This window comes from Aegilops tauschii, chromosome 1, assembly GCF_002575655.3.
Source record: "Aegilops tauschii subsp. strangulata cultivar AL8/78 chromosome 1, Aet v6.0, whole genome shotgun sequence".
NCBI classification, from domain to species: Eukaryota; Viridiplantae; Streptophyta; class Magnoliopsida; order Poales; family Poaceae; genus Aegilops; species Aegilops tauschii.
In genome coordinates, this window is record NC_053035.3 from 301,210,141 (window position 1) to 301,234,421 (window position 24,281).

At 45.0% G+C, this 24,281-nt stretch overlaps 2 protein-coding genes across 2 annotated transcripts; both read right to left on the reverse strand.

Annotated features, from left to right (window-relative positions):
- Window positions 1-6,535: 6,535 nt before the first annotated feature.
- On the reverse strand, window positions 6,536-8,186 carry LOC109765050 (putative B3 domain-containing protein Os10g0537100). The gene has a single exon (XM_020323836.4). The coding sequence runs from the start codon at window positions 7,697-7,699 to the stop codon at window positions 6,824-6,826; it is 876 nt and encodes a 291-aa protein (XP_020179425.1). The 5' UTR covers window positions 7,700-8,186; the 3' UTR covers window positions 6,536-6,823.
- Window positions 8,187-16,221: 8,035 nt separating this feature from the next.
- LOC109765044 (uncharacterized) lies at window positions 16,222-24,036 on the reverse strand. The gene is made up of 5 exons (XM_020323832.4): window positions 23,700-24,036; window positions 19,487-19,875; window positions 18,535-18,669; window positions 18,265-18,439; window positions 16,222-18,160 (listed from the first exon to the last, which is right to left on the reverse strand). The coding sequence occupies exons 1-5, from the start codon at window positions 23,953-23,955 to the stop codon at window positions 16,842-16,844; spliced, it is 2,274 nt and encodes a 757-aa protein (XP_020179421.1). The 5' UTR covers window positions 23,956-24,036; the 3' UTR covers window positions 16,222-16,841.
- Between the last annotated feature and the right edge of the window lie 245 nt (window positions 24,037-24,281).

Sequence of the window (24,281 nt, forward strand, 5' to 3'; positions counted from 1 at the left end):
GAATATCCGTCCCTGCATATTATTGAGTCCCCTCCAAGCGTGCCTTTTCCAGTCAGTCTCCCCTCATACCGCGATTTAGGGAGACCTATCTTCTTAAGGCCAGGAATGAAGTCAACACAAAACCCAATGACATCCTCTGTTTGATGGCCCATGGAGATGCTTCCTTCTGGCCTAGCGCGGTTACGGACATATTTCTTTAGGACTCCCATGAACCTCTCAAAGGGGAACATATTGTGTAGAAATACGGGCCCCAGAATGACAATCTCATCGACTAGATGAACTAGGACGTGCGTCATGATATTAAAGAAGGATGGTGGGAACACCAGCTCAAAACTGACAAGAGCCACATCACTCCTTAGCCTTGGTATGATTTCTGGATCGATCACCTTTTGAGAGATTGCATTGAGGAATGCACATAGCTTCACAATGGCTAATCGGACGTTTTTCGGTAGAAGCCCCCTCAATGCAACCGGAAGCAGTTGCGTCATAATCACGTGGCAGTCATGAGACTTTAGGTTCTGGAACTTTTTCTCTGGCATATTTATTATTCCCTTTATATTCGACGAGAAGCCAGTCGGGACCTTCATACTGAGCAGGCATTCAAAGAAGATTTCTTTCTCTTCTTTCGTAAGAGCGTAGCTGGCAGGACCTTCATACTGCTTCGGAGGCATGCCGTCTTTTTCGTGCAAACGTTGCAGGTCCTCCCGTGCCTCAGGTGTATCTTTTGTCTTCCCATACATGCCCAAGAAGCCTAGCAGGTTCACGCAAAGGTTCTTCATCACGTGCATCACGTCGATTGAAGAGCGGACCTCTAGCTCTTTCCAGTAGGGTAGGTCCCAAAATATAGATTTCTTCTTCCACATGGGTGCGTGTCCCTCGGCGTCATTCGGAACAGCTAGTCCGTCGGGACCCTTTCCAAAGATTACGTGTAAATCATTGACCATAGCAAGTACGTGATCACCGGTACGCATGGCGGGCTTCTTCCGGTGATCTGCCTCGCCTTTGAAATGCTTGCCTTTCTTTCGACATTGATGGTTGGTCGGAAGAAATCGACGATGTCCCAGGTACACATTCTTCCTGCATTTGTCCAGGTATATACTTTCAGTGTCATCAAAACAGTGCGTGCATGCGTGGTATCCCTTGTTTGTCTGTCCTGAAGGTTACTGAGAGCGGGCCAATCGTTGATGGTTACAAACAGCAACGCGTGCAGGTTAAATTCCTCTTGTTTGTGCTCATCCCACGTACGTACACCGTTTCCATTCCACAGCTGTAAAAGTTCTTCAACTAATGGCCTTAGGTACACATCAATGTCGTTTCCGGGTTGCTTAGGGCCTTGGATGAGAACTGGCATCATAATGAACTTCCGCTTCATGCACATCCAAAGAGGAAGGTTATACATACATAGAGTCACGGGCCAGGTGCTGTGATTGCTGCTCTGCTCCCCGAAAGGATTAATGCCATCCGCGCTTAAACCAAACCATACGTTCCTTGGGTCAGCTGCAAACTCAGCCCAGTACTTTCTCTCGATTTTTCTCCACTGCGACCCGTCAGCGGGTGCTCTCAACTTCCCGTCTTTCTTACGGTCCTCACTGTGCCATCGCATCAACTTGGCATGCTCTTCGTTTCTGAAAAGACGTTTCAACCGTGGTATTATAGGAGCATACCACATCACCTTCGCAGGAACCCTCTTCCTGGGGGGCTCGCCGTCAACATCACCAGGGTCATCTCGTCTGATCTTATACCGCAATGCACCGCATACCGGGCATGCGTTCAGATCCTTGTACGCACCGCGGTAGAGGATGCAGTCATTAGGGCATGCATGTATCTTCTGCACCTCCAATCCTAGAGGGCATACGACCTTCTTTGATGCGTATGTACTGTCGGGCAATTCGTTATCCTTTGGAAGCTTCTTCTTCAATATTTTCAATAGCTTCTCAAATCCTTTGTCAGGCACAGCATTCTCTGCCTTCCACTGCAGCAATTCCAGTACGGTACCGAGCTTTGTGTTGCCATCTTCGCAATTGGGGTACAACCCTTTTTTGTGATCCTCTAACATGCGATCGAACTTCAGCTTCTCCTTTTGACTTTCGCATTGCGTCCTTGCATCGACAATGACCCGGCGGAGATCATCATCATCGGGCACTGGTTCCTCTTGATCTTCAGCAGCTTCCCCCCTTGCAGCATCATTGGGCACATCGTCTGGTTCCTCTTGATCTTCAACAGCTTCCCCCGTTGCAGCATCACCGTATTCAGGGGGCACATAGTTGTCATCGTCCTCTTCTTCTTCGCCGTCTTCCATCATAACCCCTATTTCTCCGTGCCTCTTTCAAACATTATAGTGTGGCATGAAACCCTTGTAAAGCAGGTGGGTGTGAAGGATTTTCCGGTCAGAGTAAGACTTCGTATTCCCACATATAGGGCATGGACAACACATAAAACCATTCTGCTTGTTTGCCTCAGCCACTTCGAGAAAATCATGCACGCCCTTAATGTACTCGGAGGTGTGTCTGTCACTGTACATCCATTGCCGGTTCATCTGCGTGCATTATATATAATTAAGTGTGTCAAAAACCATTATAGAACATCATGAATAGATAATTAAGTGACCAAGTTAATAGAAGTTCATCATCACATTAAAACCAAAGTACATACATAGTTCTCATCTAACAACATATATATAGCTCTCTAGAGCATCTAATTAATTAAACCATACATTGAAACTATGTAAAACATTTCAATGCGAAAACAAATGCAATCATAATCGCAACCAAGGTAACAATTGATCCAACGGCATAATGATACCAAGCCTCGGTATGAATGGCATATTTTCTAATCTTTCTAATCTTCAAGCGCATTGCATCCATCTTGATCTTGTGATCATCGACGACATCCGCAACATGCAACTCCAATATCATCTTCTCCTCCTCAATTTTTTTTATTTTTTCTTTCAAGTAATTGTTTTCTTCTTCAACTAAATTTAACCTCTCGACAATAGGGTCGGTTAGAATTTCCGGTTCAACCACCTCCTAGATAAATAAAATCTATGTCACGTTGGTCGGCATATTTGTCATAAACAATAAATGAACCAAATAGTTATAAAAAGATAATATATACCACATCCAAATCATAGACAGGACGAGGGCCGACGGGGGCGGATACCAAAACCATCGCACTATGTAATAAGAAGGAATAATAAAAGTAAAAAAATTAGACAAGTATCTATCTAAAGTAAGAATTTTTTTTTCTTTCAGAAAGAAGATAAGAACAAGAGGCTCACCACGGTGGTGCTGGCGACGAGATCGGCGTGGGCGATCGACGGCGGTGAAGACGGGGACGGGACGTGACGGACCGCTAAACCTAGACAAAGTTCGGGGAAAATGGAGCTCGGAGGTCGAGTTTCAAGAGGAGAAAGATTAACTAGTGTGGCTCAGACATTTCATCGAACACCTCATGTGCATAGGAGGTGAGCTAGAGCACCCAAATGCCCTCCCCTCGCCGGCCAGAAAAAATAGAGCACTGTGGAGTGCTCTGCTGTGGCGATGGGGTATATATAGGGAACTCATTGGTCCCGGTTCGTGGCACCAACCGGGACTAAAGGCCTTTGGTCCTGGTTGGTGCCACGAACCGGGACCAATGCCCCCTTTAGTCCCGGTTGGTGGCACCAACCGGGACCAAAGGCCTTGTGCTGCCCCGCGTCAAAAGTTTAGTCCCACCTCGCTAGTTGAGAGAGCTCGAGAGTGGTTTATAAGCGCTGCTGCGCCCACCCTCTCGAGCTCCTCTCAACTGCAGGCTTTCGGGCCTAACCGTTCTCTTTGCCTGTGGGGCCTACTGGGCCTTCTGCGGGCCTGAATCCTGGCCCATGGATGGGTTTCTAATCGTATTCAGGCCGTGGTGGCCCAGTAGGTGGCATAATTTTTTTCTCTCTGTTTTTTTCTCTTTTGCTTTATTTATTTTGTTTTGTTTCTACTTACAACAAAAAACTTATTTATTTTATTTCTAATTACTTATGTATTTTACTTTAATTATTTTATTTTTATTTATTTTACTGCTGCTATTTTTATTTAATTTATTAAGGTTTATTTATTTTAGTTACTATAGTTTATTTTATTTTATTTTATTAAGGTTTATTTATTTTTATTTATTTTATTAAGGTTTATTTATTTTATTTACTATAAAAATGAACATAGATGCGCCTATAGAGAAAATTCAACCTAAATTCATAATAAATTTCTATGAAATTCAAAGAAATTTACTGTGAATTTAGGTCAAATTCCCTGTATAAGGGCATCTATTTTCACTTTGAGAGGAGCTCAACAAGGCAGAGAGGGACGGTCTTATAAACTGGTGTGAGCGCCCTTCGGTTGGCGAGGTGGGACTAAACACTGACCGCAACTAGGACCAGCCCTTTAGTCCCGGTTTGTGGTATGAACCGGGACTAAAGGGTGAGCCTCTGGTCCCGGTTCAAGCCACCAACCGGGACCAACGGTGGTGGGCCAGGAGCGAGGCCCATTGGTCCCGGTTTGTCCCACCAACCGGGACCAAAGGGGCCGGACGAACCGGGACCAATGCCCCCACGAGGCCCGGCAGGCCCCTGGCCGCACGAACCGGGACCAATGCTCACATTAGTCCCGGTTCGTGACTGAACCGGGACTAATGTGAATATTGCCCTGTGACCAAAGCCCAGTTTTCTACTAGTGTTCACAAACAGGACTATCCCGCAGGTGGATTTTGCACAGCGCTACTCCCACTTTTGGCGTGCCAACCCAACTCTTGTAAGACCTTATAGTAGCCTTTTTGGCTTGCTAATATCTCTATGACCCATTCTGACACAAACAAAGAGAATATCCACATGGAACACCCACTTTTGAAGAAAAACCAGGGGTATACGTTGTGGGCCCTGCCGGACAGGGAGGCATTGAAATCTTGCGAGGAAGGGTGGCAAACCCTTTCCCCTTTTCCATGGGGTCCTAAAATGGGTATGTAAGAGTGGTATAAAGAGAAAAAAGACAATGCACAATTTTCAAGGGACACTTGCTTCACAGACAAGACTATCCCGCTGAATTATTCTGGACTTATAGCGCAAAACTCCCACTTCTGGGCCCGCCGGTCCAACACTTGTAACTATATGAAATAACTATCTCTGGGCTGATTTGCAAGTCAATATTCATAGATCTTCACATTCCATTTCTATGTACGCGCGAACATCAGTGTGATGCTTCTTAGCACCGATTTATAAATAGGTATTTCTCAGTCCTAAGGAATAGCAAAACCAATAATTAAAAGTACTCCCGGTCAATGGCACTTTGCGCCCGTTTGCATGGGACACCGGGCTTGTTTGATAAATATGCATGTGGAATTGTGGATATGGATTAACTCTTCAAAAAAGTAGCCTTTTCACCGAAAATAATCAATGGAGCTCGGCCTCCATGCAGGCCAAATTTCAAATGTTCAGAAAAATTTGAAAAAACACATACACGAGAAATAATGCACAAGTGTGTGAATTTCTAGGATGAAATACGTTAAAATGAGTGGTACACAAAAAAAATCTGGGCTTTTTAGTAGATGCACTATTCATCCTCAAAGTTCATGATTTTTTTTTCATAGATCGCATTTTAAGGTATTTCATTCTGAAATTTTACACACATACACATCACATTCTTGTATACCTGTACAATTATTCTTCAGTTTTTAACTGAGAAGTTCAAATTTTGGATTTTTTTTAAATTTCGGCCTCCACGGAGGCCGAGCTCCGAAACGCCCCACCCCCTTTTCACCCGTGTTTTATAATTACTTCTAAAGGACCACGACCCCAGTACCGGTGCTGCGGAGAGGGGGCACAACGTAGAAGAGCAAGGTGCTAGTATTAATATTAGTATTACATGCAAGTTTAATTTACTATGGACTGAACTGGAGAGAGGTGTTCCACCGCACGGTGGTTGCACGATAGCAGCACACAAAGCTTCATAACAGTATTACTTCTCACAACTACTACATGATATGGCTACTTGGCTAGCTAGTAATAGTATTAATTTCAAGAGCTGAAGCAGCTGGCATAATTTCAGACGAGTCTTGAACGAACTGCAGAGATTTGCGGCATGCATGCGGTGGAGCAAACAGAGTCAGAAGCGCATCAGAAATCAGTAGATGTCAGATGCATGCGGCAGCAGACAATGTTCATAGCCGATCGATGCGGATATCTGTACGTGTAGGAGAAGGATTAGGTTCTGACACCTACCTGACCTCCTTAGTCCTCACCTCACCTTGCTTAGGGAGGAGAGCCTTGGGATCGATCTCCAGAACGACACTGCTTCAAGAAACTTGAAAGAGAAACGTACCCAAGCATGAGTTGCATATATACATTGGTGCTAATTGTTATCATATGCAGGGAGCCAGGGAACGAGACTGTAGTGTAAGTGATAAAGGGGAGCCATAAATATTTTTCTTTTGCGAATGAAGGGGAGCCATAAATATTTTTCTTTTACTAACGAAGGGAAGCCATAAATCTATAGAACGAGGGCGCATGAAGCCATAATCCGTGTGAATGCATCTCATGATGCAGAGGTTCAGAGAGGTTTGATACACTCTTCATTGTCAAGGGAAAAACTCAGACTAAAATGAAGAACAATATAATTAACTAGCTAGTTTAGCAAGCAAATAATCATACGTGCAAGACGCATATCGTCAAGAAACAACCCATCTGATCTGAATGTTACACATAATGCAGGAGCTATATACGTACGCAGGCTGCCCCAACCACGCATTGCCTCTCTGGATCAAGTTCGCGTGTCAGTACTCAGTACTAGTCTTTAATCTGGCCTTGAATTCACAATCCAAGATCCAGGGAGCACTGCCTCTCCTTACCCGCCGTCGACGACGTTGACGACGACGGCGAGGGCAGCAGCTGCTGCAGGAGCGTCGAGGTCACCATCTGCGTGACTCCGCAGGCGCCATCGTCTTCCGTGGCCGGGCTATCGAGGTTCACGCCGAACAGCCGGACTCGCTTAGGCATAGGCCTCGTCGGCGGCTCCAGTACGGAGGCCGCGGCGCGCACCGGCACGGACTTGAGCACCACAGCCGCTGGCACCTGCTGCCGCAGGAATAGCACATGACGGTTGGACCCCGAGGCAGCGGGGGGAACGCCGTAGGTGGTGCCGAAGTCCCGCCGCCACGGGCAGAACGGCACAGACGGGAGGAGCGGCAGGCGATGTGACAAAGACGATGTCGCCGGCGGCGGGAAAGCTACAGTGGCGCTGTAAGCTTCGGCCGGCCGTCGGCGGCGGAAGTCGATGAAGAGGCGGCCGCGCGCAGCGCCGTCGCCGACCCCGCGGCCGAACAGGACGGTGTCGCCGGCGCCGAGGCGCTTCTCCTTCACGAAGCGGCTCCAGCCCTTTGTCATCACGTAGCTCTGGCTGCTGTTCCAGTACGAGTACCGGAACCGCCACGCCTTTCCCGCGCGGTCCTCGAAGCTGAGGACCATCCCCTTGCCGCCGTTAGCCTCCGTCGCCAGCGCTGCGGCAGCGCCATCGAGAGGGAAGTAGCGCTCGGCGTGCTGCTTGGGGATGACCAGGCGGTTCAGCTTCCCCACGTCGCTGGGAGTCACTACCTTCTCGAACATGTGCTCTTTCTCCACCACCGACGACGACGCGCAAACCCTCTCGGGTTCCTCGCCACCGGCCGGTGCGGTTGGCGAGAACTCCATGGACTTGGCGCGCTAGCTCCTTCCCAACCTCCCGAGCTCGAGGCACCAAGGTGCTGACTTTGACTGGTATGCTATTTCTGGGAGCCGGGATGGCACGCAACAATACTATAATCAGCTATTCTTGGAGAAAAGAATTAGGGCTATGGCTATCAGCTTACTATAATATGGGCCTCCGAGATTTCTTCGGATGATTGGAAAACTGGAACAGATGTGTGTGTGCTACGATATGCGATTATGCCATGGATGAACAGATGCCAGAAACGGGGGGTAGCTAGCTAGCTCATCAGGGGGGAGCACAATGAAGGTTCTTGCATCTTGGTGTGTGTGTAGTGGGTATGAGTGTATGTATATGGGATAAGGTAGGAGAAAAGGTCAGGAACAATACAAGCAGCCCATGCCAGCTGCTTTCTTCTTTAAGGAGGAAGATGAGAGGGGGCGAGAGGTGGGGAGGAGGGAGAGAGATGGCTATGAGGACGTGTGGGGTCCACAGGCTACGAATGATAGGGTTTGAGAGATCATGTGATGGAGCATGTCCCTCTCAACGACCCAATTGTGTGTGTGATCGGTCAGCTCTATATATGGATGTGTGATTCTGATTGGTCTGCTAGCTGTGGTAACCCCTTCGGTTAACAAACTGCGTGGCATATGCTGGCACGAGCGATCGGTCAGAATGGATGGATCGATGGGTGAACAATCTGTGTGTGGGCACGATATTTTCTACATAGCTTTTTATCACAGGTCCTCATGAATCATGGGATTGGATGACCGAAGAGTTGCGTTGTATTTCCACAGAAAATTCGTCATTTGACACTACAAATTGGTATAGATCGTATCTACTATATAAAAGAAATCTCATTCTGAAAATGACACTCAACATGTGTTTTTTTTGCGGGTGAACATGTGTTTCTTTTTACATAGTACTACTAGATGATAGGATTACCTCGTGTGTTTGCGGCGGGAATTGGTTGCAATATATTTCGTTGAGATTTGGTTGTCTAAAATCTGGATATGAGAATGAAAAATGAAAATACATATGATTTATTGAACTTGATTATTATATTCCATAAAATGTAAATTGCATTTCTCATGCATTTTAAGAGAAATAGAAATAGTGGATTTGATGAGGTGGCATGTATGGTCAAGTGACATGTGTGCATGTTGAGATAAATAAAAATATTATAATGAGGATCAACTATATTTAGGTATATAGAATTTATTATTTTCAGATGTTAATCCTAGCTGCATGTAGGTGGTTACTTGAAAAAATAAACCACTTGTAGGAATTAAAACTTGCCGCTTGTTTTAAAACATATATGCCAGAGAGACTGAGATGCCACTCAATCTCAGGAGAGAACAACTACAATGCAACTTCGGCTCTCTAGGCATATATGCGCAATTAACTACCATCAAATAGAGATGAAGAAAATAACAAAATTAACTTTATAAAATTGACATGAGTATATATTCTATGACACACAAAATTTGAAGTCCAAACTGGATACATGCTCCAGCAAAACAAAGACACAAATAAAGAGTCGTTGTGTTGTAATCAAATGTGAATAGTACGTGGGTACTACTCGTAGCAAGTTTTATTTTCTTTCACGGCATGTGGATTGGCTTAATTGGACTTGAAATTTGATGGCATGATAGATGTATATTGCATTAACATTGCCAATTTATTTTCGAGTTCTTCATGACTTACCATATCAGTAAATCATTAAATTGCATACAAGTTGCTCCCAAAACTCAGCCTATATCAGTTACATATACCAAAATAACCACTCTATAGTCCATTCTACCCACCCCATATTGTGTATATATCGCCAAAAATTATAGTCTTTATATACTAATATGAACAGCATGAGTTGGTTGCGATACTTTTGATTTGATCTGCTTGACTTGTTTTTACCCTATTTGATAATTATCATTACACCTATTGTTTATCGAAAAATTATATACATCCCTTCTTAACCATTTTATGCTTAATAAGGTCCATTATTTTTTATCTTAAATAGTTACCCTATGATATCCTTTTTGTATACATAAAATATTATTCTTTCATGCTTACAGGATATGTTATTTTTATGTGATAATTTTGTTTACCTAATTTCTTTCTTGATGTGATACTCTTAATAAAGGGCAAAAGCATGTCTCTCTTGCTTGGTTCACAAGGTTAATGGATCTTAGCGTAAGAACTAACAAAACATGTCAAGAGAGTTGTATATTTTTCATGTCAAAATATGTTAGCAGCAAGTGGTTTGCATGTGCACGATTACTATGTTGTTCTTACAAGTTATTATGTTCACAAAAGTATTATTCATACAAGTTATTATGTTCACAAAAAGTATTATTCACACAAGTACTAGGTCGTGTGATTCTTTTGATATGGCAACAATCCATATTTTTGTTGTTAGGGTCTCATGGTGTAAATTGGGTCTTAAATTCCATACTTTTGGCTAAATTAATCCTTACTAACTATGACCTCTTCTTTTGACAGCACTAACTATGACTTGTTGGTTGCTTGAATGTTCATTACATTTTCCTTCGGGCGGTTTGAGAGGATCAATTCAATTAATTGAGGGCAAACTTAAATAAAATACTTCCTAAATTTACTTATACAAGGCCACTATGGAATATAAATTTTGCATCTATACAAGGCCACCAATAATAATCAACACAAAAATTAATGATGGGTCCTTGCACTAGTAACTTGTTTAATACTTGCATTCATGCAGTCATAATGACACTTAGCTACTTTCTCCACTTAGTTTCCTTGCATGCATGCGGTGTATTAATGATCTCAGTAAACGAAAAGAAAAGCTAGGTTGCCAAACATTTATTAAATTTATCTTGGTACCGGTAGTTTGAGTTTGTGACCTTGTATATAAAAATGGAGGAATTATTGGTTTGTACATATGGTGTACTCCCTCCGTCTCGGTGCATTAGGTATCTAACGAAAATCAAATAATCTCAAAATGCTAAGGCGCGAAACAGTAGTACTAGTTACATGCATATTAGTTAGACCACATCTATTAATTGAAGGACCAATGCATGCAATTTCTACGGCACGCTATTGGGATTTGAAGAGGTCTTCTAATTAATAGCACATTTTTAGTTGAGAAAGGAATGATGTGATTGGCTTCGTCCACCATTCAATTTTTTTCCTAGCCCAATCTCTTCGTGCCTAGGTTGCGGTGCATCTTCTAAGATGCCTAATGCACCTAGACGGAGGGAGTATTATTTTCATGCATCACATTTTGGAAGTAATGTGCATTGTATGTGTACAATTGCTAGTTTTGTAGAAAGATCAACAATAGAAAGAAAATATCTTATATATGTCAATGTTGTATAGTAGCTAGTTTGGGTCGATGTAACATTGTAGTTTCCACACACATTCATATTTTTTTTCTCGAACCATGCAGGAGAGCTGCATGCAAATTCATTAAGAAGGAGATGATACACCGCCAAAGAAGGCACGTTCATAGATAAAACCAACAACTAATGGACGAACCATACGGCACAAAATTCTGATCAACTTCTGATGATCACTGCTCCATAGATCAGTACGAACTATATTCCGGTGGCGCCAGCGCTGCTGTGCGGTATTTATTTCAATTCATGCATGACACACAGGTATTGATGACACACATATGCTGTATGATGCAGTAGTTTACTGTTGTACCTCTTGTCCATTTAGAACTGTCAGCGCGCGCAGCTAGCTAGCACTACCTGCGCCACGTTATTGATATCATTTCCTGGCCTCGGCTACGTAAAACTTGACCGCGTCTCCTGTCCTTTGCTGCGGACATGTGCTCAACAGTAACTTAATCTGCGTCTAGCTAGCCGCCTGCAGGTTCGTCGCCCCCTGGGCTGACAGAATCATCGTATACTGTCCCATTCGACGGGTGCATTCATAAGTTCACTACACTTGAAGTGCTGAATATACTAAGGGGTTGCCGACCTGTACCTGTAGTCGCCAAGCTTAGCTTCTTAGATGAGTATACTACTGCAGTTAATTTGTTGCTCTCTCTAAGATCAACTGTAAATCTGGCCGAAAAACCTAGCTATACCTTGCCAGATTATACTTGTACGTATTTGATTAGCTCGTCTAGAATCAAACGGCTTGCTTTCTCTGCGCCCGCAAAGTTATGCAGATGCAATAAACCACGCGGGCGGGATGGGCGCGTGATTCGCGCGAGTGGATCGTATTGTTATCAAGCTAAGAGAGAGGTCCCGGTTGAGACCATGGCAATTTCCTAACCAGTTCGCCTCCCAGATTCCGTGGGGGACCGGCCGGCCGGCCTCCGGAATGCGTTCTGCGTACATGGTAAATCTCTGCTCCGATGAGAAGTTAATTTGATGAGGACACTACGCTACGTACAGAAGCAAACAGTGCATATGTGCGCGTGCATGGCTACGCTTTGAATGATAAATACTCAGCGGCAGATGATGTCTTGATGTAATTTTTGCTGAGCTGGATGTATACATGCATGTTGAGACCGATCGATGATGCATGGTTGTTTTTTAGACCAAAAGGGCTCGTCTCGTCTGGTGCCCCGGTCGATCGATCCAACTTTCACTGAAATGCATGTCGAGATGATAATCATATGCACACACTGCAGGCAGCTAGCCGCAAGTACGCGTACGTTCCAATTAAGATCTCGAGGGGCGGCCTTTTGAGATCCTGAGGTGTCGAGCTGCCGATGGAAGGGCAAGATTAATTAGGTTATCGGCTTCAGGGCGCCCAGCACCTGCAATCATAATGCTCGATCAGATCGAGACCGCCCAATGAAACTGCGCGCTGATCACAGCGTACTTATATTATCGCTGGGGTTAAAGCAGGTGACAAAGATAGCTGCTAGCTAGCTAGATTAGGATGAAGATATGGTTATTTAATATATTTGCACATATAAAGCATATAGGGAGAGGAGACGCTGCAGATCGGATGAATAAAAATGGAAGGCTGCGGCATTTCTTTTTAATTCAGTAACTGATCAGGAGCTCCGCGCAGTCATGCTGTCAAGGAGAGCTTTGCCTTTTCCAGAGTACGTACGTACAACATCGAACATCTTGTATATATGTAGTATACGTAGATGCCATGTGTCTATCAGTCAGGAAATTAGAGGGAACAAAAATAATAAAACTAGAAATCATAGGGGAAACATGGATGGAGAAAACTTTAGTTCTTGCTTTTGAGTATTTTTTAATCTTAATTTCTCCATTTTAACAAAACTTCATGTGCTCTACACTTGAAAAATGTATTTATTCTAAAATTTCTCATATTTTAGCTCATCATGCCGGTCGCTGCCTCCTCTCCTTCCCCTCTTTCCCTTCCTTCTCCTCCCCATGCCCCATACGACGCGCATCCGAAATGTTTGGATGCTAGATTTTCCATCGATAGAAAGAAAGATGCTACATAACGGGAGGTGTTGCATTAGACTTTTCAAATGAACTGACAGCATGATATTCCTGCGAATGTTTCGAATCCTACAAGAGGTTGGAGTAAATGAAGAATTCAAAGGAATTTTTTAAACCAATCCGCTATGCAAAATACTACATGGTAAAAATTCAAATAAAATCCTTTTAATCTGTGATGAGAAAATTATGAAAAACCATTGTTCCACTCAACAGTCAAGCCCTAAGCATACACAAGCATGAGGAAAATATCCTACAGGACTTATGAGTGATGACAAGATGGTTAAAACTAGCAGCACGGTACCTAAGAGTGCTCTATATAATTCATGCTCGAAGCGGAAATATATTTCAACATTTCCCATCACATCTAGGTTTTTTAGTCCTTCGACGTGCGATTGATGTAGATAGCAGAAACTTTTTTCAAGTTGGTCGGGTCTTGAACTTGAGACCTTTTGGCTCGGATATCGTATCAAATTCATGATCTATCCAACTCATTCAAAAGTCTGAACTAATGGAAAGAGGTAGGCAATATATTTCAACATGCACCACATCGATCATGCATATGGCAAAATTAGCTCGATCGAAGAAACTCCTTTTAATTTTTAAGCGATTTCCACTTTTAGTTAATGGATCTATCAAATGAGTGCCTCATTATATTAGCTGCTACGCCACATGCACGTCATAACTAAAACTGGATCCTCTAACATTGAAAAGGAAAGTTAGAGAAGCTACAATACCCTAACTTCCCTTCTTTCTATCCATATGATTAAGGCTAAAATAAATTAAATTATTTGCAAATTGATGATCTACAGTGTACATTTATAGTAATTACATACAAACGAATTAATGGTGAAATAAAATTAATTTTAGATTATTTATATCTACAGTAAATACAACAATAAACAACCTGCTGACTACCTACTAACAGTCCCTAACTTTCCTTCTTCATTTTACACTAGGTTAGCACCGTAGCACCGTGACTTTCCTTCTTTGTGTTAGAGGATCCGGTTCCGTCATAACTGGGCCTGAGGATAGATATTCCATAGGATCCCAAGACCTAGCAAGGGAAAAAACCATGCATTCATGAATCATGGATACGTCCTACATATAGTTAAGCACAGTGAGTCTGCATATGGTTTGCAGCGCATGATGTTAATGAATCCGCCTAGAGACGGAGCTAAGCTAGGCCGCTAGGCCCTCCACGCACAGACGCGCGTGCATGCATGAGAGAGGGAGACGAAGGGGTCCCGGCCGGCCCGTGAGAGCTCGCGCGCCGCGCGGTGCGTGGTGGGGGAGGATCTACGTACGCACAGCGCGCCACACAGCCACCGGCCACCGCGCTAGCTTAGCTAGGGCATGCGTTCAGTAATGGCCCGGCCGGTCGATCAAAAGGGGGCCGGTGGCGATAGCAGGGGACCCCCCTCGATCGATCGGCGAAGGCGACGCATCACGGTAAGTACGTAACGAGAGTGAAGAGGAAGCCAGGATGGCCAGACGGAGGGAAGGTACGTGACGCACATGCATGTTCTACGGCGCCGCGCCACATGATCGATATTATGCTGCTACAGTGCAGCATATTGTGCTAGTACATAGATGGAGCACTGTGGCGGTAGGATGCACAGTACGTGCTGCTGTCGCAGTTGTCAAAGGCTCTAGCTGGCTCTCTCGATCTGCACGTGTGTACGTACGTATTGGTACTCCTCTGTTCAGAAGTACTTTATCAAAAAAATGAATGCATCTAAACATATTATAGTTTTAGATATATTCATTTATGCGACAAGTAATTCTGGACGGAGATCTCTTGTTCTCTTTCTGTGGGTACTGTTCACGGCCATGCTTGGCTGAAGATGTAGTACGATCTGGTTCGATCGAGTTCCATCCATCCCCACCGCGTCCACGGTACGTACAGTGCGCACGCGCCGCATGCGGCCACACCGGCACCCGGGACCAACTTGAGCCGCCTCCGCGCGCTTTAGGTTTGTTTCCTCCACGGCACTAGCACAATCGAGACATGGGCCGGCCGCCGCGCGCGCGTGCCCGCCCGCCATGCAGGACGCCCGCGCCCACCCGTCGTACGTTGATGGATGGAGCATCTTATAGCTACCGTTACGTACGCTCGCTGCCGGCCGGTGCATCACCATCATCAGCCTTCCTCTTTTTGGTTGAGGATCACATCAGCCTTCGCCTTCCATGACTTGCCATGGAGGGATATGTATGCACCGCATGTTGCACATGGAGGCGTGGGATCGATCCACACTAAGCTAGGCTGACGCCGCTGCATATGTACTATCATCTTCTCCGGGGTGGGCTAGCTGCGCGTACTGACGCACGTACCAGCCGCGCGCGCTAGCTGCCGCTGCGGGCAGGATAAAGATACCATCCACGCACCGTGTCTACTGCTGCGGTACTGCCACTGGCGTCGACCTGTGGCCGGTCGGCACGCGGACCCGCCGGGAGCACAGGCTGCCTGCCGCGACTGCAACATTGACCGCGCTGACTTATTATTCCCCTCTGGTTTTTGGCCTGCACCGAACCACGCTTGCATGCTTGTGCATATGTGCTCTACGTACGTACACTTGTGCCTACCCTGACCCCTGTACGGCTGTATAAGCACGGCTCGGTTGTACCTTACGTCCGCACGTGTATATATATGTCCCCCGCCCAGACCTGGACGTACGCGCGGACTCTTGAAACGGCTCCGAGCCAGACACTTGACCTTGACGTGCATGCCGGAGTTAACGAGCGGCAGCCATCCTGTGTGTTGTGTACCTAGTACTCCTCAGAAACTAACAACACATGCCTTCCAGGTTTAGTCTATCAGTGCCAGGTGCGAGTAGGTGATGTACCATTGTACGTGCGTACCGACTACCCACTCTGTTCTGGGTACTACAATCTGTTGACCAAACTGAGAAACGAAAATGACAATAGCATATCAATGTGCCTCAACGTTTTGGAGCTACCAACACGAGCTTAAACACTTCCATTTCAGCTCCGGTTTGCCTTGATCGCCTATTAGCCATCATGGAACAAGTTCACCTTGAGCACATGCTCACGCTAGCAGAAATCCATCTTACCGGCCGGTGAGCTGAAAGAGGAGACCGAGGAGGTTTCTTGAGACCCTGCTCTGCAAACATGACAATTCCCCACAGTTCGAGGCCAAACATGGTTTTTCGGTCTACGATCACCAAACTATCTACCCAGACACCAGCAAGAGACAACACTACAATAACACCTAGCTACTCAACAAGGTGGTTTACGACGACCCCCTAGCTATTGCGAGGTTGCACCACAAACAGGGAAGGGGAAATCAGAAGGTAACAATCGCGGGCCGAGATACCCCATAACTCCTTCACGATGTTTGAACCGCAGAAAATAGCCTGGAGCAAGCTTTTAGGAAAAGAAGCCCCCAAGACCGCCAAACATCTGTCCATGGCACGTTCATCCACTTCATCCTTCTTTATCATGCCCAGCCTCCTAAGCAATATAGCCAGTGCCCTCTGCTCCGAGATGGGACACTTTATTTTGACGGTGGAAGGTAGATGAAATCTTCTTGGCGTAGGACCGTGCGGATGGCGCTTAACCTTTGCAGTCTTCTGTGCCAAGTCCCGGGCTTCTTGGAGCACAACCGAATCCAGGGCATCGTCTGCCAGCCCTGAAAGATCTTTCTCCATCAGTGAAGGTGCATCTTTAAGTGTGGACAATGGCGGTGCTTTTTTAGACGACGAGATCAGGATGGCTGGAGTCTCTCCAGTGCCCTCTGGTGGTTTGGTAGCCGATAGCAATGTTGTTTTCTCGAACACTGCAGCAGGCGATGGAGGTAGCTGACGACTAGAGACCGGCAGTCCCACAGCACAAGGATCCTCCTCCACACCTTCAACAACCCCAATCGAGGATGCCTCCACGGCTCCACATCAGGATGGGACACTGCAGCAGGAGATGGAGGTAGCTGACAACTAGAGACCGGCAGTCCCACAGCACAAGGATCCTCCTCCACACCTTCAACAACTCCAATCGAGGATGCCTCCACATCAGGATGGGACTTCAAACTTCCAAGCCTAGCCATGACAGCATCTTCAACCTCATCTGAAATGTCAGTGTTTGCATTTAGCTGCTGCTTGCTGCTTTCCAGACCAAGAGAGGTCATATTATCAGCACGGGACTTCAAAATCAGTAGCCTCGCCGAAACAGCATCTTCGATTGGATATGATCCGTCGCTTTCGTTTTCCTGCTCTTCACACTTGTTCTCACCTAAAGGGCTTATTTTGTCAAAGAGGGACTCCAAAACTTTCATTGGAGCAAACATTTCATCAACCTTGTCTGATGCATCTATATTTGTGTCTAGCTGATGGTTGCTGCTTTCCAAACCCAACGAGGTTATATAATCAGGGCGGGACTTCAAAATTCTCAGCCTGGACAAAACATCATCTTCAACGGCATATGATCCCTTGCTAGGTTCTTGCTGCCTCTCACACTTACTCTCACCCAAAGAGCTTATGTTGTCAATATGGGATTCTAGAACTTTCATTTGAGCAAATGTTTCAGCTTCAACACCATTTACGATGCTCTTATTTGTAGCAATGATGGACCTTGGAGATAATATATCTGAAGGAGGAGGTGGTGGTGGTTCAGTGAGAAGCTCCTGTCCGGTGGAGGAGCTCTGGCATGGAACTGAAGGAGAAGAGGTGCCACTAAAAATCTTGTGTCCTTGATCATTCTTCTTGTAGCACGGATGAGGGGTGAGCCCCAACTTGTGACAGTAACCACAGTATGGCCCTGAAGGATTGTTGGGCGCGACTGGGTAAGGCTGTGGCACCAATGCAGGTGGCCGACGCACTGGGGAAGCAGCCAGGACTTGAGCAGCCAAAACACAAGTGGACTGTTGAGTCGTCACTCTATTTATCACAGAAGATTGTCTGCCATCACTACCTCCTCCATGACATTGCAAGGTCGCAGCACAGGAACTGCGGTCTTTGGCATGATTATGGGGTTGGCCATCAGATACGGTTACTCTGGAGGCTTTATCACTTTCTGACGGGTCAGTTGGAACTGCATTGACCCAAGAAAGTTACATACGTAAGTAAGGATATTAAAGCATATAGAGAACCTCAATAAATATCCAAATACAGTAATTCACAATCACATCGTTATACCCGTTTGTGTGTTGCTGAAAACTTTCAATGTTGCAAGCTTCATACAGGCACGCTGAAGCTCATATTTGAGTTTACACACCGAAGCTTCTGCTTCAAACCATAATTTTTTGTAAATTGACACTTGAGAAACTTCAGTATCATCTAGCATATTATCCTCTGGGAGCTTAGAAAGAGCCTGAACGTAAGACTACATGAGGTTCATGCACTTAAAAAAAAAGAATTGTTCGTCCAAATTAAGAATCAATGTATTCCAAATATGACCAAAGTTACCTGTGAAATAGATGTCTTAAATTCTGAATCTGTGCTCTCTGACACTGAGTGTTCAGGGATTGCCACCAACAAATTGTTTCTCAAGCAACTGATTTGACTGGAGTCCCTCAAACAATCATCACCTTTTAATGTAGCCTTGTACAAGACAGAAAAACTGAAGTGAGTAAAAACTAACCAACAAACAATCCATATGTATATTTAATGTCTGAAAAAGCAACATTACTTCTGCATGCCACTTGAAGGGGAACTAGTACAGGAGGATAAATGTCTTTCTTGGTTCATATAGAACATGTGGTAATTGTACTCAAAGGGGAATGAATTGTCATTGGAACCACCAAACAGGCAAACACACGTGAACAAAATAAGATTGCAAAGGTCTTGTATCATACTCATACAACTAAACCTGTTCAAATATTGAAGCGGAATGAACCTCCATATAATAACACCATGTACCAGGTCAAAGAAGTGAAAGTAACGACTAACGACATATTTTCTATAAATATGAATCATATACTCATATCACAAGCACCGGTTACGTTGGGTGTTCTAACAACTTTCATGAGTTAAAACTAATATATCTGAATTACAACTTTCATGAGTTAAAACTAATATATCTGAATTTCATCACTGAGTTCAAACTTCGAATTAGAACATGTCAAGTGTTACGATGGTTTTCATGAACTATAATTTCCGGAGGTAGCTGAGGAAAACATATTGTTGTCTGACATTTAGTACGTTTGTCTCGGTAATAATATGTCTAAGTTGCTTTTCCTGTTTTGGTGGAGCTATATTGCAGGTCTAGTATGTTGGATTGCAACAATTTACCAGTTATCATCACATATTCGCAGCGTATTCAGGTTGTGAAACTCTCTGTAAATCTGACAGCTTTTCTATGGTCTAAAAATAGTGGCATAAATAACTATGCGATATAAAGGCATTTGCAAAGAAATACCTTGCCCCCTTTGGAAGAAGCAGCTTTAAGATTTCGAATAACAGATTTCAGAATCTCCTCTTCATATTCCTGTAATGAAGAACCACCATTGCAAGTAGACAGAAGCACTACTGACAAATTGTGTATTAGCTTCAGAAACTTTGCCTGATTCCTAGAGCTGGAGTCAGACATCTGCAACAAGTTCTCCTCAGCATCTGGATGACAGTGAGAGTGTTCTTGACCTTCTTTTGCAAGTATTTGAGTGTGTGCACTTTCCTCTGCCTCTGCTGCTTGACGGGAAATATTTCCAAGTATGTTTTCACTTGTCAGACTCTTGACAGGAAACGAAGAAGCACAGCCGATGGGACTTCTCGCAGGGCCTGAAGGATCCTTATTCAGATGATAATGTCCTGCATTTTCCGCACCAATGTGATTAAACAGTTTTTACTTGCAAAGGCATTCTGTCACTGACAGCAAACTGATAGTACAAAACCATAAGTAGACTCTGAACTTTCTCAAAAAGTTCCTGGATTCTTCTCAATTATCAACCCTGAGCTCTCTGGTCTTAGAGATACCAACAGAAAAAAATGCTTTGTGGCATGCTGGCATGCGACCGCAATAAACTCAGAATATCCATGTAGATACATGTGAGATCTGAATACTCATGAACAAATAGGAATATCTTACAAATATTCAGAAGGGAGTCGGTGATGAATGCCTGGTAGTGTCACACCCAGACCTCTCTCCATCCTGTATAGTGTCGGACAGCCTGGGAATGGTGCAGCTCGAAATGGATATTTCGGTTTAGTTTTCGCTTTGGTTATGTTTGAATCGGTGTAAAACAGCCTGAAATGAAAATTGCTTTGGTTTGGTGCGGGTTGAGCCGTAAATCAGGTTGGACTGGTGCGGTTTGGTCTGAAACCATGCCTGGTGAATCGATTTGAACCCGCAGGTTCAATCCACACCCCAAGCCACCCTGTCGACTGTGGCTGCGCCAGCTCTAACAAAAAGAATGCGCTGCGCTAAGGGTTGCGCTGCCACCAGCGCTCAATAGTTAGCCAAGAGAAAATAAAGCTAGAGTACTAGCTAATACGTAATTGGACAACTCGAGCTCGATTGCTCGAAGCTATATAGCTATCTGCCATAGCCCGCAATGAGCCGCTCTCCGTACAGGCCGTGCCGGCCGCCGCCGCACTACACGCCCACCCCGTGACGCCGAAGCTGACCCCAGCAACCCTGACACCATTGTTGCCGACTGGAAAGTGCCTCCTGAGCATGCTGAACTGATGAAGCTGATGGCATGCGTGTATGCGCTCAACAATCTGCTGTCCTGCGTGGCCGACCTCGACGCCGCGCTCTGCCTCTGCACCACAATCACGATCGATGTCATGTCACCCTCGTGCTGCCCGTCGCTAACTGTACAGCAAACAAGTGACATCCACATTCCAGCGCCCTTCATAATCTGGTCCGCGGTCATCCGCGGCATTCACAGCCTGAAGGTGAGGTTCATGGTGGACAGCCTTGCCGGCGACATGGTGTGGCGTTCGATCGGCCAGGTCAATAGCGGTGATGATTAGCTAATGTACTGGCGTAAGAGGCATGAGCATGACGAGGCCTCCACGGGTTTGAATTGGGTTGATCGGTTGGTTTCAAGCGGAACTATAAGATGGGTTGGTGCGGTTTGGGCGTAAATCTGCATGTGGGTTGGTGCAGTTTGGGTTTCAGAGTTTGACGAGCTGAGTTGGATTGGTACGGGGTATGAGATGACCTTTTTCCTGGATAGGTTTGGATTAGGTGCGGATTTCTCCCCATTCCCAAGCTGAAGTGCCGGCCTCCCACAGGACGTTCCTACTCTCAACAAACCCTCATCGAACCTTATGTCAGTTGTTATGTTACTCCTGTGATGTGCTTAATAAAACCATCGGACAATGCCAAGCTGTACACATCTGCCAGCCCGGCTGAGGTCAACAACGCTGCCATGTGGCCTGAGAAGATACGACGGACAACTATTGTTCAAGAAATCCCGCAGCTGAACTGATTTGATTATGGAGAAGATGCAGGCGCAGCACTGTCCTGAAGGCAATAAACCGACAGGCTCAGCCAGGCACATGTCATACAGTTGCGACTATCCAAACTTTATTATTATTTAATATTGTGCCGGAAAACAAACTGAGTAAGTCCCGCCATACCGAAATCTTGTTTGTTCAGCTATTGATGATTGGGTTTCACTGAAGGTGGATTGGTGAGGGTTCTTCTGCTTGCTTGTGTATTAATTTAATTAGTTTATTTATCAGACAAGAGCCTTTTACTGTTGCAATTCGCAAGCGTTGTTGTGTGAAATTACTCATTGCTGAAGTTGATCTTCTCCAAGTAATCCAACATAAAATAAAATGTCAGGCAAGAGCCATTTATAATGCACCAGTTGCAATTACCCAAGCTTTATCATGTGTGATTACTCATTGCTGAAGTTCATCTTCTTCAAGTGATCCAATGCAAATAAAATGTTCTTCACAAGAAGTTAGTTAACATGCATAGCAGAAAATGGGCTATCTTCTTGAACATTTATATCCTAAAAAAATTATTAACCACCCACACGTCCAAATAGAAAATACCGTTTCAAACTAGCCTAAATAAAGAAAAGTAACCAGCAATTTGCTTGTGTAGGTGGGGACCTGGTATTTTCGGAGTCCTTATACGAGGAATTACAAAAGAAATTTTTTCAACAAAAATGTGAATTAGGAAGGATTGGTCGACGAAATATGAATCGGAGACTTAATCTTGATATACCTCAGAACAATACATTCTTGTTACCACGAGATGTATTGGCCGCTACGGATCATTTTATCTTCTTCAATCATGACAAAAATAATTTCATCTTCTCTATATACTCCGAATATACAATATACACTGGAGTCACTATTGACAGAGTTGCCACCTTCTACTTGAAGAAAAATAAGCATTAATGAGACATACAGAGCGTCAAACCTGGGGTTTGATCCCTGGTGAATTGTGACACATGCCCTCGTATACAGTGGCATCTATTATAAGAAGCAACAAGAAACACAATGGAGATTTGCTAGAGTTCAATAACACGGTGGCGCACAATGGTGGATGTAGTTTTGAGGAGTGAGCAGAGAGGATGGGCGAAGATGGCACACATTATATGTTTATTAAGTTACATATCTCTACTTTTTTGCGAGGAGAAAAAGGGATATGTAACTTAATAAACAGGTAATGACTGAAACTGTGACAAGGCACTTCATGCACCACCATAGTGACTGAAACCGTGACAGAGGTTTCATAAAGTTAGAGAAAACAGTGTCAAGTGGCGTGACATGGAGCTGGAATGCTGCAATGGAGCCAGCGCCAAAGGTTGTGTGTGTGTAGGGCAGATAAAGAAGGGGGAAAAGAAAAAGGGAAAAAGATGATCTGTTGCAATGCACGTGGCAGCAGCAGAACGAAGAGCAAGTTGAGAGAGAGCAATGAAGACAGATGACACATTCCTTTTTATGATTATATATTCTGTATGAAATCCGTAGCAACAGAAGGGTACTCAGCTAGTGTTTTCAATTAATAAATTATTTGATCGGAAAAAAAAACAATCAATGGTTCTATCTAATTCTGATGATTTCATTATTTCTGGCAATGTTGTGCATATTGCAGGGGAAGTTTCTGATAGTGCTCCATATGGCACATACTCTGGGAACCACTTCGGCAACTTTGTTGATCTGTGTGTTCTTTTCTTCTCTAAGATAGTAGCTAACACTTGACAAACATATACCAATCCTAAAGTTAGAATCCTACTAACAGAGTATAGTGTGCTTCTCAAAATTTTAGTGTGTACACACAAGTAGCCTGCCTCTGATATGACAAAATGCAAGGTGTAAAATTGGAATCATATTCTCAGACGTGCCAGCAACCAACCAATTGATCACAGGATCTGGCATAAGGCAGCAACAGAAGGTGCGGCACTCGACTCTGATTCCGCGCAAGCACGCAAGTAAAACTGTAAACAGGCTAGTTTGACCATGTACAACCCGCCTTCATATCTTCAATTGTGAACATGCTAATGCCTGCTAGTTTCACCATTCAACAATGGATCAAACCACCGCATCTATGCGAGAATGAACAGCAAACCAACAAAAGATGCTATCCCCGAGGAATTCCCGCATATATCGATCACAAGTTCACTAAAGCACCAGTAACAGGAGCTGGTGTAGGGTAAAGGCGTTACCAGTATACCCTGGTGAGGCGGAAGCGGCGGCGTCCGGGGCCATGTATCTCACGGGGGCTTCCATCCACGACGCATTCCCCCACTCGCCCGTCGCGTAGAGGGAAGTGACGCCGGGGGCATCGAGGCTAGGGCTGGGGAATGTTTGGTCCGCGGGATGGAGCCCGTCCACGGTGAAGGGGGCGGCGGCGGAAGAGAAGGGGGGTACCGCCACGTGCTGCGGAGGATAACCCCGATAATCGCTGGGGTAGGTGAGCATTTCGCCGGCGGCGAGCGGCTGCCGCTTTGGGGAGTTGGGGCACGTGGGACGACTTCGTTTCCAGTCGTCCGCCCACAGGTCGCCGTGGACTCAGCGATATTCCGTACAGATTATTGCAAACTCGGTGATTTTGGCATGAACTCGGCGAAATTTCATTAAAATTAGTAAAAAACCATAAAACCATGCAAACTACGCCAAAAACTACGCCAACTACGCCTAGCCACTGTGCCCGCGTCCGCCGCCCGCCATCTACATGCCGAGAAGCCTGTAGAAGCGGCCGCCGTCGTCGTGCGCCTCGCCGGTGCCGTCGCCGTCCCTGCTGCAGC